This window comes from Anser cygnoides, chromosome Z (genome assembly GCF_040182565.1).
Source record: "Anser cygnoides isolate HZ-2024a breed goose chromosome Z, Taihu_goose_T2T_genome, whole genome shotgun sequence".
NCBI lineage: Eukaryota > Metazoa > Chordata > Aves > Anseriformes > Anatidae > Anser > Anser cygnoides.
In genome coordinates this window covers 28,623,527-28,638,554 of record NC_089912.1, presented here as the reverse complement: position 1 = coordinate 28,638,554, position 15,028 = coordinate 28,623,527, and the positions used below count along the sequence as shown (strand labels likewise).

The 15,028-nt window shown below is 40.1% G+C and overlaps 1 protein-coding gene across 1 annotated transcript in view; it reads right to left on the bottom strand.

Moving 5' to 3' along the window:
* The window catches only part of WDR36 (WD repeat domain 36), a 32,550-nt gene extending 18,338 nt beyond the window's left edge, over window positions 1-14,212 (bottom strand). The window contains exons 1-11 of the mRNA XM_066988074.1: window positions 13,898-14,212; window positions 13,120-13,147; window positions 10,256-10,356; window positions 9,768-9,885; window positions 8,717-8,849; window positions 7,075-7,129; window positions 6,108-6,240; window positions 4,303-4,478; window positions 3,614-3,734; window positions 1,235-1,300; window positions 178-261 (exon numbers count right to left, since the gene is read on the bottom strand). Of these exons, the coding sequence (XP_066844175.1) occupies window positions 178-261; window positions 1,235-1,300; window positions 3,614-3,734; window positions 4,303-4,478; window positions 6,108-6,240; window positions 7,075-7,129; window positions 8,717-8,849; window positions 9,768-9,885; window positions 10,256-10,356; window positions 13,120-13,147; window positions 13,898-14,065 (1,183 nt within the window). The 5' untranslated portion in view covers window positions 14,066-14,212. The remainder of the gene's footprint in view (window positions 1-177; window positions 262-1,234; window positions 1,301-3,613; window positions 3,735-4,302; window positions 4,479-6,107; window positions 6,241-7,074; window positions 7,130-8,716; window positions 8,850-9,767; window positions 9,886-10,255; window positions 10,357-13,119; window positions 13,148-13,897) is intronic.
* Window positions 14,213-15,028: the final 816 nt, after the last annotated feature.

Below are 15,028 nucleotides of genomic sequence, written 5' to 3'. Positions count from 1 at the left end.
GAATTTAGCAGGTAAAATGTCATTTTAAACTGTCATTCTATTGCTCATGAAGGGCCATAATCTCAGTAATTTCTTCTCAAAACAGCACAATCTTTCAATACACTTGTGTCTTTAAAAGGGTTAAAAGATAAGATGAAGATGGGACAAGTTCTATCATATATCACACGGACTACTTACCTGAAGCAAAGGCTGTAATTGGTGGAAGTGCCATTGTATCATGCTGAAGACCCTTCTTTTTTGATTTCTTTTTGTTAATTGAACCTTAAAATAAAAAAAGCAAGTGTCTCAATCTCACGATCTGAGCTCATTGGTTTAAAATAGATTATTTACTACATGTAAAGTTCCTATAAAACTTTGAAAATTTTGACTTACATTTACACAGCACTGACATTCTGCAGAGTCTGAAAAGCTAAGAAGATTAACAGAGTTCCTGTCAAAATTTATGTGATGCTGAGCTAATTGTTACCCTAATATATTCACAGACATACTACTCAACTCATTTGTTCTGGGATGTTGTGCTGACATCCTCAGGCAGAGATCCACCATGACAGCTAAAGGTGTGGTCATAGAGACATGACTATATAAAGCAGTATACAACACCCAGTCATTTGAATATCCACAGACTCAGGAATTTTAATTTATGCCCAAAGGATATAACCAATCAATTAATCTGTGTCTGTCTATTTAAATATGTATAAAACCATATACAGAAATTTAAAAATAAGAATTATCTCAGTCTGTCTGAGCCTCACACTACAGGAACAATGAAAATATCCCTTAAACATGGCAGTGTGTAGATGATGTTTTTTTTTAAATGACACTCTACAATAAATCAAAGAAACTGAAGCTGAGAAATCTGAATGAACTGTATTAATTTAGCCTATTAAACAGAAAAGGAAAATGAATGGGGGAAAAGGAGTTAAAATGAAACACGAAAAATGTCACTTAACGATTTATATATTTTTAATACAAAAATCATGCCCAATGCTTCCCACAGTGAAATAATACTCCTTGTAGGCTACATAAATTACTCTTCCAAGTATTTAACCGGCCAAACACTTCTGAGAGTTTTATTTATACATCAGGAGGACTGAGTTTGAAGAGCAGATGAGGTGAATAATTTTCATATAATAGTTAAAGTGAAAACAAGACCTACCTAACGCTGTGACACCTGTTTACATAAATACTTTTGCAGTTTTTTCATCAATATTGGTACTTTCACTGAAATACTTACCACGTCCTAAACTTTTATTGAATCTTTCATGCACTGTTGAAAAAGACTGCAACGTTCCATCTTGACCTGACAAAACATTAGCAGAAATCACCGAAGGGTGAAAACGAACCAACTTTCTATTTACTCATAAACTATCTGAACAAGAAAAGCAGAAGATAAACTCTCAGAAATCTCAGAACACCATAATAATTTAATAAAAATTCTCATCTAAGAAAAAATACAGGTAAATTCTAAGTACTGGAATTAATGAAGCCCAGTTTTTCTATGGCCTATATTCCAATTCCTACTACTTTACACATGCAGAAAATGACCGATTTTTTTTTTTTAATTATCTTCTCCATGTTCAATTACTCTGTCCCCTACTTTCTCCACCACAATATCTAGCTGTTCCCAGCTTCTTATCATTGCTACTGTATATAGACTATGTTCTTCAAGTAACTTCATAGTATCTCCCTAACTTTCCCATAACTATACACTGCTCTCACCAACTACAATATTCTTTTCTTTTTCTCTCTCTACCTAAGACATGCCATAGCTGGCTAAGAACTACACCGAAGTTAACCAAACACAAATGGTAAAGGCTGAGTTCCCCATCTCTCCTGCAAACCAGGACACTAACGGGGCTTCCCTGCTCTATATAGTGTCCACTGTTCACAGTACTTAGAGGATTTTAATTTAACAGAGGGACAGAAGACTCAAATTTGAAACTGTCAAACAGATCCAAACACTGTTTGGACCTGACAAGGTAGAATCAGAAACTAACAGAAAATGTAATTGTACAACACATGTAAAATCAAAGGCACTATATTTGAAGGTCAGAGGAATCACAGAACATGATTATCAGGAAAAGAAGTAAGGAAACAGAAAATTATTCAAAGTGAACTTAAAGAATCTGAAAGACATTGGAACACAGAACTCAAGCACCTTTACTTGTATATTGTGGAAGGAGTAACAAAAAGCCTCTGTAAGGCTGAAAAATTCAGAGGCAGTACACTGTAAAGAAAAAAGATTCTTTTGCATAGGAGCCAGGACAAACATACTGGGAACTGGGAACAACATCAAGCAGGATGAAGCCATGGACATTAGTGATTTTTTATTGTTTATTTGTAGGGATGCCTGTCTAGAGAAAACAGTAGCACCTGAAAGGCACTGCAATCTCATTTTTGTTGCATGAAGTTTTATCACTGGTTCAGAAAGGAATGTAGAGAGTCAGTCCCTTTACACTGCAGAAAAATCAGATCTCGAAGCTTGAGACCTCAGAACTTGCCTGTGTGTTCACTGCATATTTTTCAGTACAGTTAACAAAGCAGTGAACTACAATAACAAACTTGAGGATTTGTTAAGCAATGCAATTGTTACCGTGGCTAGTCTGGACTGAGCTGAACTACAGTCAGGTAACTAGCTACTTGAGTCCAAGTTACGTAGTTGAACAACCAGCAAGAGATTTTAGCACAGAATGGTTGAGGTTGGAAGGAACCTCCAGAAGTCACCTTGTCCACCCACCCTGCTCAAGCAGGGCCACCTAGAGCAGGCTGCCTAAGACCACGTCCAGGTGGCTTCTAAAGATCTCCAAGGGAGACCCCACAACATTTCTGGGCAACCTGTTCCAGTGCTCGGTCACCCATACAGTAAAGAAGTCCTTCCTGATGTTTAGATGGAAGCTCCTGAGCTCCAGTTTGAGCCCCCTTCTCCTTTCTTGGAGAAACAGTCCCAGTTGTGCCAGCCTCTCCTCACAGAAGAGGTGCTCCTGTCCCTGAATCATCTTTGTGGCTCTATGTTGGACTCTTCGAGGATGTTGTTGTCCCTCTTATACAGTGTGGGCCAGAGGTGGTATACCAGTGTATTGCTGGGCCATATTAATGTAACATTCATCAAAATGTAATGTTTTCAAGTGTTGCTCATGCAGACAATTTAATTATTGCAGAGCGATTAAAGATTAACTGAAGTCTCTCTTATTCCATTTTTGAAGTGCTCTGGGCCACAAAACTATCTGAACTAGACCATTAAGGAAATTAAGGACTATTAATTGATTCTAAATATGTTAGTTTCTAAGGAAGGGTAGTCACAAACTTTTTACATTAATATCTTGGTACCAAGTGACCTTGGCAAGATATAATCCAGATACAACTAAACTGTAACAAATTACAAAGAAGTCATAAACCACAACACTTGCTCAAACTTGGGAAAAGTGGAGTGGCCCCTGTAAGTTATAAAATGCATTGTTTCCTATGTTTTTCCTCTGCTACAGTTTCATGTGTTTCATAACTAAGTTTTATCCATAATATCTGTTACATTTATTTGTTTTATTGATATAAGCTCAGGATGTTTTCCTTATAACAACAGGAAGTCAGATTGAAGAATAAGAATGAGAATTCATACCTGCACTGAGAATTTGCTCTCCGTTTTGTCCATGGTATCTGATTTTTGTTGGCGGTGCACTATGTCCCATTCGACTTCTCAATACACGACCTGTGCCACCAGGTCCATCAAAAATCCACACCTGCCTCCCCAAGAAAAGCAGAAAAATGAAGGTGTTGAACATTGCAGTGACAACAACTAAAATTCTTGGCAGTGGAACAGGGTAAACTGAAAGCTGGTACAGCAAACCTCACATACTGGCTTTCACATTTGACACTAAAACTCTGGAGGTTTAAAACACAGCAGCAAATTGCTCTCCACTGTTCATTATGCCCCTCCACCAGATCAAAGAATGCAAAACACAAGGGACATTTATCAACTACAACAGTTCAAAACACAGAATATTACATAAAAACTGAAACAGATAAAGGCTTAAGTTAGTAACTGTGGTTTGGGATGTGTGGATCCAAAGCTTTATTCTTCAAGGTTACCACGAAGCAATCGTGGAAGCTAGATCATGGCAGCAAAACCTTAAGCTGCTCCACTAACAAATTGGCTGAGAGCTAGCAAGTTCAGTAATTTGAGTTTCATTATATTTGTTTCGTTTGTAAACTGCTACTTTAAACTAGAGTACACATTATCACTTCAGAGGATTGTAGGAGAAAAAAAACAACACATAACAGCAAAGAGCAGTAGCTATTATAACTTACCCTTATAGCATTATCAGCACCATTAGTAATAAGAAGTGGCTCTCCAGGGACAAATGACATACCAGCTATCGCTGTGGAATGGGCATTTCGCATTTGACTAATAAGTTTCTTCTCTTCTAGATCCCACAAAGCAATGTGTCCAACAGGGCTACCAGCTGCCATTACTGGGTGTCCATCTGCTCAAACAAAATTTAAGAGGTTTGCTCTTGACATTCAGTTCATCAGTTCCTTACCAACTTTGTACATCTTAAAACTGATGAAAAAAAAAAAAATCAAAACCAAAGGAGAAAAAATCATTAGCAAGATATGGTGTTTTTATCTGAAACATCCTAATATTTCAAACTGAAACTACATAAAGGTGACTTATAATGATTATAGAACCAAATATATCTAAGTTCAGCAACCAAGGCTGGAAAGCCCACAGGACCTTGACCTGCAACATTTTTTAAGACATTACTTTCTATCTCAGGTTTTTCCCCGAACTTGTAAGCCTTCACACTTCAGGACGTGAAAGCCATTGTATTATCACTCTAGAAGTTGACAGTGTATATATTTAAATCCTGTTAATTTTTTGCTCAACAACTTGCAAAAATAAATTCTCTAAGCTGATTACATCTTTATCCAATCACCCTAAGTAATAATTAAAATTCTAATTTCAAGGAATTTCTAATTTTTGTTCTACTTCATGTGTCCCGTCTAATATTAAGGAAACAAATACATCACACTAACTTCTAAAAACATATGACAAATACTCTAGTAAGTATGTTTAACTCTCATAGTGTCAAGATAAAAAAAATCTGCTGTATCCTGCGTAACTGGAAACTAACCTTTTAGCTCTAATAAAATAAAAGCACGACTTCAAATTACAATTGCACACTTCATGGACAGCCAAAACAGGCCTAGAGTTTTCTTCTGTGGTATGGAAATTTCTTCACCAGTATGGGATTTGCCAACTTCATTCTCATTTAAATGAAGAACATTTCATTTAAATGAAGAACTCAAATACTGAAATAAGTATATGAATTCAAAGAACCAGGTTATACTTGCATTACATCCTAACCATAAAGACAGGAAGAGAGACAGATTAGAGAGAGATTAGAGAGAGTCTGAAGCTGCATGTTCAAGCGGGCAAGTGAAGTTATTTAACATTACTAGCATTGAGTTAAATGTCTGAAACAAAAATGATCTCTATACTTTGATCAAGTCTCTCCAGGAGCATCTCTCATCAACAGGCTTTGCACCAATGTACATGCTGTTAAGATTTGCATGTTTCTCTATTCATATGACAGACTAGATTCAGTATCACAGCCCTGTAGGCAAGATCGGTGCTACAGTAACTAGCTTGAGTATTTAGTAAGAGTTCATTGGACACACACAAAAAGAAGTGAATATAGTGTTCCCCTGAAACAGTCATTCAGTAGTCACCCAAGTATTAACATTCTAACTTGTCTTCACTGGGAGGACACTACAGAATTAAGTTTGGATAGGAACTTAGCGTACTGATTACTCTGCAGTAACTCCGATACTTGTGTACTGTGTTAGCTCTTGGCACGTAAATAACTGGCTTATTTTTCTTTAAAGAAAAGTATTGTATGCCACATCTCCTGTGCGCTGATTTAGTACATTGGAAAGTGCTATGAAATAAGCCTAATCTCTCTTACTTTTTGGTAACTTTTCTAGATTACCCACAGCCTTTGAAAACTGAAACTCTCATCCCAAACTTTGGTTCACAAATGCTTTTTCAAAACATTTTCCCAACTTCCATTTAGTTTTAGTGATTTTATATGTATTTTCAAAAGACTTACCTGTACGAAAAGATATTGCTGTGATGGGGCCCCAGTCTTGCTGAAATTTCATAAGAGTTTCATCAAACTTAATATTATGTACAATGATATGACCAGATACAAGACCAACTGCAACAACATCCACAGCTGGGGCCTGCAGGAAACATTGAAAGACAACTGGTGAAAAAAGCTTGCCACTACCATATTAATACCAGTACATACAGAACACAGCATCTAAGAACAAATAGTGTAGAAACAAAAAGGCATCTCATGAGATCCTCTATCTACATTGCCATAACCCAAATTGAGCATATAGTAAATCTAAACCAAAAAAAGAGCTGCAAGATTTTGCACCTACTCTTCACAGAATAGAACGATTCAATTTCCATAAGTTAGAACTCCTTGGAAAAACACTGCAAGTTTTCTGTATTTCTTGTAGACCATTATGCACCCTGTCACATGCACGTATTTAAAAGTTTTACACAAAAGTTTGAGAACTAAACATCATTTTCAAAGCTGTTACCAATACTTTAACCACTACCAGTAAGTTTTAATTATTTTTTATAGCTAGAAAAAATGAAACTACAAAATCTTCTACTGACTCAGCAAAACTCGCATTTTATTAACCTCTGAGGTAAAAAAAATTTAAACAGCAAGAAACTGCCAGTGTCACAAAAGTCACATGATACACCTACATCCTGCAAACAATTAGTTTCTGTGAATTAGTTATGTAATTAACTGAATAAAGACTGCAGAAGTAATGAGCACAAAATGGCTAAGATGCTAAACATGGAAAAACTGGGACTAGAGGAAGGCTATGTAATTAGCCTTCAAGTCTACCTCTTTTCATCTAATATGTTCAAGAAGGTTTTTAGTTTGACTTGAGTGAAGATAAGTCATTTTTACTGCTGCAATTTTAAATTACAATGTTTTGTTTGCTATAGTTCACCAGTTATATAAGAAAATAAGATTAAAAAACCGTACTAACTTGTTCAAGAGTTGTGACCCCTAAGCCCCATCCTGGAAATGAATACAAGAGTTTGCTGGAAAACAGAAGATAAACCAATTATAACTTTTCAGGATTTTCCACATCAAAATGGGTGTTCTACATGCATTTACACAAAAAAGCATGCCCCTACGCACCTTTTAAGAGGAAAAAAATAATACTGATAAATAAGGTTCAGAATAAAACTTACAGTAAATTTTTATTTGAAAAAGTTAGCGTCGCGCTTTAATACTTAGAAGGCGACACAATCACATAATACGGTAGAGAGAAGACAACCCATTCTACATCAGTTGCTCCCTATGCATTTCTGCTTTAAATACGCCTCTTCAGAATTCCTAACATCAGCATAGGAAGCCAGTCTTCTTCCAAAGTAAATCCCTTACACAAAGACACTTCCTCATACTACAAGTACACCCATCTTGTTTCTTTCAAGAACATAAACGGCCAAAACATCGAGCCAAATTAGTCACACAGTACTTATTAAGGGTGAAATTATAAACACATAATTGAAAAATTATTCTATCACCAGATATTGATTATCATTCTTAAAAGAAGGCTAGCAGCCTTCTACTCCCATCCCTCACTTTCTTCTCTTGACAGAGATTATCAGTATTTCTCCTCAGTTCAACAAATTAGTTTTTATATAATTGTGCCAACGCCTATCCACAAAATGTTTTTTTTTGTTTGTTTTAGGGAACAAACAAAGGAAAACAGAAATTGCTTAACTTAGCCATGTTGTCAAAAGAGCAGTAACATGTCTATAACTTCTTCCTTAACTGTATGTGAATTTAAGACATCTAAAGAAGACCTTTAACATCTAGGATATACTGCATCTCTTTAAAGAGACCCAAAAGTAGTACAAGTGCAGACACTTGCTTTTCTGTACTTTTTAGGTTATTTCTACTTCCTGATTTATATAGCATATACTGTGTTTCCAAAACATTTGAATATGAAGCAAAAAGTTACCGGTACTTTCACTGAAAGTATATGGTACTTACAGGAATAAAACACTGGACTATGCAATTTAACACTTATTTGCAGTATGTACATTAATACATGGCAACAGTGAACCTCCCTCTAACTTTAACGAGTTAGAAAGCAGTTGATCATGGTAAGCATGAAATACTGTCATTATGGACAGTGCTCTACTGGGATACACTCAGAGACAACTACATGTCTACACACCTCTTTCTTAAGTCTAAGTATCAAACACTAATTACCTCCACACCACCTGCCAGCAGTTCCTTGGACCAGCACCAACCAGAAAAATTATGCTTGGAAAAGTTGAGGCAGGAGGCCTGAACATGCTTTTACTATCATTTTAATTATTTTCATGGGAAAGCTATGTGATTCCAAGAAACTAAAAAAAAAGTAACTTGATAAAAAGAATTCTTGAACAATCCCTGACATTCTGCAGAGACAGTAAACAACATGTAATTTGAACAACATCAGCATGCAGGGAACAGCAACATTCTTTATTCCTGGAGGCAGACCAAGTGATAACTTATGCCAAAGTGATCAGTAAAATATTCCATGTTCAAACGCTGCCACAGCTAAAAATATTAGTTGACGTATATGAAACTACCTGGAGCATGAAGTATACCTAAGATAATAAGAATCTTACTTGGATCTTATATTCCACAGCTGCAAGCCCCCTTGCTCACTCCCAAGGAGAATTTTATTCAAATAGGTGCTTGGATGCAAAATTGCAGAAACCGCAAAAGTAGCTTTATCAAAAACCACTTGAAGATACTCCTCTGCAGGAAAAAAGAAAAAAAAAAGGCAAGAAACAATGTTAGCATGGCTACCCCTGAAAATTGGCAGGCTTGTTATACCTTGGCAAATGTAAAAGGCCCAAGAACATTTATTCTGCACAAATCCGGTAATTGGCGTTTCTTCCATTAAAGGATTAGTTAATCTGTAACAGGACAGGCTAAACTTGTTTACTTTATAACATCTGTTTGCTTGAAGGTATGTTTTTTTTTCCCCTATGAGCCTACCTAGCACAACAATGCTGGCAGAGCTGTAGTGATTTGTATCTCTGCAGGATTCAGGCTCCTGCCTGAGCAAAACACCTCACTTGATTACCATACCTTTAGTTTGTTATAGCAACTTCAAATCACTATAGTCTGTTTGCAGTCACTTGGAGAGCTAGCATGCAGGGAATGACATTGGCTAACATCAGTCTGAAAATACTTTCTAAAGAAAAAAACCTCAGGCCACTGAAACAGGATTCCATAAGGCACTATTCACTGGCACAAGAAGATGCTGACACAATCACAAGATTATTAGCGAGAAGTTACTCTTACACAGACTGATAAACATCAAGGAATTATAGCATTTAGGAGATGCTGCCAGAGCTGCTGTATCACAGACTTTACCCCAAAGAATGCGACATTACTATGTGATTTCTCTACAAGCAGATTTCTTTACACCTACATCATGGAATATTACAGAGTATCTACACGTGGTGCAAATCAATTCATGACAAATTATTGCTGGATTATGACCTCAAATTACTGTTTTGGTAAAACCATTATATAAGGATTTCTTTTTTTCAAAGAATAAAAAACTTCCTAACATGTGTGTTTAAAATACTTCTTAAAAATGACTGAAATGTTAAACAAACAGTGCTGTTCTCTAGAACAGTAACAATAATAAAAAGTGTCTCTCACCTTCTGACTGTATGTCCCAAACAATAAGAACATTAGCAACATCCACAGAGATGACATGATCACCAAAAGGCTGCAGAAGGTGTATTCTTGCCTTGTGACCTTCATAGGTATGAACTACCTGTAATTTTGAAGTAGAAAAGTTTTCAATATAAACCGTTCAGGTAGCATAGCACGTCAATGTAATACTTTAAATTATTTAATCACCTGTACATGAATTAACAATGAATTGATTTTTAAGTACTTATTTAACTATTACAATTAATACATAAAAGATGGGTCAGACATCACCGAATCTGTTCTTATACCCTCCTGTTTTATGCTGTTATTTTTATGCTGCACCTTCTACAGAAGGCGCAATAAAACAGCTTTTCTAGAATTGAGGGTAATTAACAGCTACGGAAATACAAGTCTGTACAAAACCAATTATCTAGAAAACAAACACTACACAACTGTTTTGTAGTACTAATTAACAAGTAAACTGATAAAACCTCTTTGTTCCTGGCAACAGCATGGAAAACATCACTGTATGAAGCAAATATCAACATTCGGTCCGCTGCCAAACAAGTAATGTCTTGAAGCAAAGCATTGCCTGTTAATCAAACAGAAAAGTTCAACAGGTTTCATATTCATAACAAAAGATAAAGTCTGGCTACATGTTTGTTTAGCGTGGTGACATACCAATAAAACCGTTCTTTCGTATGCACTTCTATAAGAACACATTAATTTCAGATGACTGCAAGTACCACCGTGAATATCACGGTTGGTAACAACAGGGTAAGTGCTACATTGATAAATCACAATGTGGTTCTTTGAAAAAACAGTAATTCATCAATTACTGAATTATCACTGTAAGTAAAGGCACATGTTAGCTTCTTGAAGGCTTACAAAATAACTTCCACAGATTGTCAGAGCCCACAGCCTACTGGATTGTAAACAGATTCTAAACCAAAAGCTCAGAAATAGCAATGTCTATCAGTTTACGTCTTTCTGCAAACCTGCTGGTTTACAGAAGCCAGTGACCCACTCCTGCATCTGTTTCTTCTAATCACAGCTAAAGAGACAGACAATTTACTGCTTTAGGAATGTATCTCACTTCCCACCTACTGACAGGTTCTGAAAGAGTACCTAGGATTGTGATCAACTACTTTATAAGCTCAAATGAAAAAAAAAAAAAAAAGCTTAAGCTCCAAACACCACTGAGAGGAAGCTATTGTGGTTCTACTTGCTAGAAACCTGAAAAAAATACTCTACAGAAAAATATTCTTAAGTCTAGTGAAACAAACAAGGATCACAAATCACTGCACTTCACAAATCTAAAGAGAAACTCCAGATGAAAAATCAGTCACCAGAGAGTATGCCTATGATGCAAGCATATTATATGATCACCTAGCCAATGTTCTGCCAATGTTGCTTTGTACTATGAACTATCATCAGACACAAAGAATCTTGTACTTAGCTGTACGGCTACAGAACTGAAAAGGGAAGTATTAAGAAAATAAACAAGGTTGCACTCTGTAAGAGGTTTCATTTGTTTGAACAACACTAGACATCTTCCCGTAACACCTGCAAAGTGACTTAGGCATGTAATCAGTTTACAGAAATCTGGTACTCCACACAGGCTGTGAGCTAGGCTGCTTAGCACAGTTTTAGACACCCTCACAAAAAAGTTCAGAGCACCAACCACAAAACATCAAAAAACCAACACCACCACACAGGGATGCACATAATTTATTTTCTCAATCGTAATTCTGCATTTTAATATCTCTGGATTTGCATTTTAATATCACAGTCTCAGAAAAAGCTTAAATGACTGTTAGAAAGCACGGCCCACTGAAAAAGATTTCACAGGCTATGCAATTGAAAAACACAAGTTACATTTATTTGCTTATAGCTGCAAGTATTCACTGCTTCTAACTCTAGTCACAGCTTTGTGATGGGCAGTTCTCCAAATTATGGGGTCAGCTGTTACTGAAAAATATTTTGCTTTATGAAATCTGTGTGAGAACTTTGTGGTCTACAGCATTCGCGTCACTGAATTATCTAACTGTTGGCTGGTGGAAGTCATCTAGTTCATCCTCCTGCTCAGTTCTTCCCAAAGCTAGACTATCACCACTACTAGCTCAGGTTAACTGCACCTATGACCGGCTGAGTGTTGAAAACTTCTGGGGAAGGAAACCTCCCAATATGGACGCTGTAGTACAGTTTTGTTTCAGTCAGAGACGTTTTTCCTAACCACCAGTCTGACCCTTTGAAGCAATTTGTGGCTATTGCCCCTTCTTACACTGTCTACTACTACCCACCACAAATCCAGCTCTGACATCTTTGTAACTACCTTTCAGGTAATAGAGTAGTCCTTGGTCACCTTGCATTTTATCCCTCACCAGACAAAGCAGGTCTATTTACTTCAATGCCCCTTCTTAGGCCATGTTCCTCAACATCCCTCCTGAAGAAAATGGGAGAGCTGTGGGAGGGAAACACATGAGCTGGGTGTCGCAGTCCAGGTGTGGTCTCACCAGCGCTAAGTACAGGGCAAGAGCAGCTTTCCCTGAGCTGCTGTCTGTCTTACTAGCGTAGCTCAGAACAGTGTTTGTTTTACTCACAGTGACTCCATTACTGGCCCACGTTCAGCCCGGCACCCGAGCTACTTTTCAGCTGGGTGCAATGCACGCAGTCAGTTCCTGGCATGTTGTGGTGTCCCAGGTGCAGAATTCTCTGCTTGCCCTTCACAAACACTGCAGGGTTTCTGTGGGCCCACTCCCCGTATTTTCCAACACCTCCGTGGACTGAACCTCAGGATGTTGATGAAGGCACTGAACAACACGGGGCCCTATCACTGACACTGAGGGTGCTTCCGACACGTTACCAGCAGCCAACTGGATGTCAAGCCTTTGATTCATACCCTTTGTCCCCAGCAGTCCAGACAATCTTTTAACACCGTGGGGACTTTTAGTATCATCTAGAGCAGCTCTGATCCTGCAATTATACATCTTCCTTCTGTAAGGAAGACCTTGGCTACCTTCCTTACGGTGGCCAAGGCCTTTAGGTAGCCTTTATGGCTACCTTCTAGTAGCAATAAAGACAACAAAAAGCGATCAAAAAGTGAACTTTGACCCCTGCTCATTCCTTTAATGCCTGTGGCTGCTTCTGGAAGAACACAATGACAAAAACAGGAGGCTTGCCAGGTTAGAGAATTAAATCACAGTTGTAGCAGCAATCTTATTTCCAACTTGGCATGCGCTCTTTCAGAGACACCTTCAGCCTAAGTGCATACCATTCAATTTCCCCTTTTGATCTGAGAAATGGGTGCAGCTATAGTTAAGAAAAGAAGAATGAACAATCTGTGCGTACTTACTGACAGCAACGATACCGAGCTTCTTCACCTGCAATGAAAACGTTAAAACGGCATTTTTAGTGATGTCAAACTGAGTTTGCAATAAACAGAAATTCAACATTCGAGGAACCAGCCTAGCTGCAATTAGGAATTTGCATGCCGAACACGAAAGAAAAACATATTTATCTTAAAACAGTATCTACATGGGGATCTGCAAACAGCAGATCAAAAGGAAGGGGACAATATATGCTAAGACACCAATCCAGGAAGCTTTTATCTTAATGCTCATGAAACTAAGCACATATTTAGATAACTTGTAAGGCTTGGGGAGACTTGTTTTCACCCCATCTCTGGTTCTGCATTATTTCCACTACAACCACCTTATGTTATTAACTCGCCTCACTTCACGACGGACAGAAGCTATCACTAAAGAGCTAACGTAAAGCCCCTGAAGAAAATATACCCCGTGTACAGTTTATGATCTGTTGTTCAACATAACCACTTGATTCAGTTCTGCTACTGCTTTGATATACTGAAAATGCTCTTATAGTGACAAAAAAAAAGGCTTTACAGTGACAAAACAAAAGGCTTTATAGTGACAAAAAAAGGGGGGAGGGGGTCAGTAGAGCCACGGGAAGGCTCCTGCACGTGTGGAGCCCGGCAAGGCGCTCGAATCCCGGCTAGGCGACGCCTCATCGGGCGGCGCGGCGCGGCCTGGCCTGGCCTGGCCTAGCCTCCCGTACGGTCCCCCCCCGTCCGCCCCCCGTCCCCGTCCCCGTCCCCACTCCGCCGCACTCACGTTGTAGGTATGCACGCTGCGCCCCACGGCCGTGGCCACGTAGAACTCGCGGTGCCTGCCGTGGTAGCGCAGGACGTGCGGGACGTGGCCGGAGTAGCGGCCGAGGGCGCGGAACCCTGCAAACAGCCCCCCACCGCCGACCCCGCCACCACCTCCGCCCGCCGCCATCTGCCACACACGGCCGCCGCTCGCCGCCAGGAAATGTCTGCGCGCTTCCGGCCGGGCACGCGGGCCCCCGGGCCGTACGCCGCGCAAAGCGCTCCCCGGCGCACCGCGGCTGCGGGAGATGAGTTCCGGCACGCCCGCAGTTCCCCTCCCCCCTTCTCCCGCGCCCCCCCCCCCCCCCCCGGCTCAGAGACACACATCGGGGCCGCGGGGCGGGTGGTGGGAAAAAAAAGGCGTTTAATTCTGAAAATAATCTCCTTTAAAAGGCGTCGTGAGGAGGGTCGGTCGGTGTGTGTGTGTTTTTTCGTTAATAAATTAAAGATGAGAGAGGGGGGTCGGTGCGGTGGTTGCATAGCAATAAATAGTAGGTCCGGAGGGGGAGGAAAACAAAAACATAAAAATAAGAAAACGTAAAAAGGACACACATACATTAAAATAAAAATACACATACTTTGAAAAAAAAATAATAAAAACATTTTAAAATAGTGGCAGCACACGGGGACACGCCGCAGGGCAGCGGCGCTGCCTACGCCAAGTTCATGTAGCTCCTCCACACGGCCAGCAGCTCCCGCACCTTGCCATCGTCGCACAGCCCTCCTCCGGCCACGGCCTCCCGGGGCGCCGCCGCGCCGCGCCGCCACCCCTGCAGCACAGCGCCGTTAGACCGGCACGGCTCGGACCGGCTCGGCTCGGCTCAGCCCGGCTCGGCACGGCCCGTCCCGGGACCCCGGCACCCACCTGGGGCGGGCGGTACCCGCGGCAGTTGCGCTGCACGACCCGCAGCGTGCTGGGCCACAGCCCCCGGCCGCCGCAGCCCCGCGCCCCGTCGAGGACGCACTGCAGCAGGCGGCCCTCCCGCTGCGCTCGGAGCCAGCCCTGCGGGCACACGGCTGTCAGCGGCCGCACCGGGAACCGAGCACCGGGAACCAAGAACCGGGCACCGGCCCCGGCGGGGCGGGCGGGGCG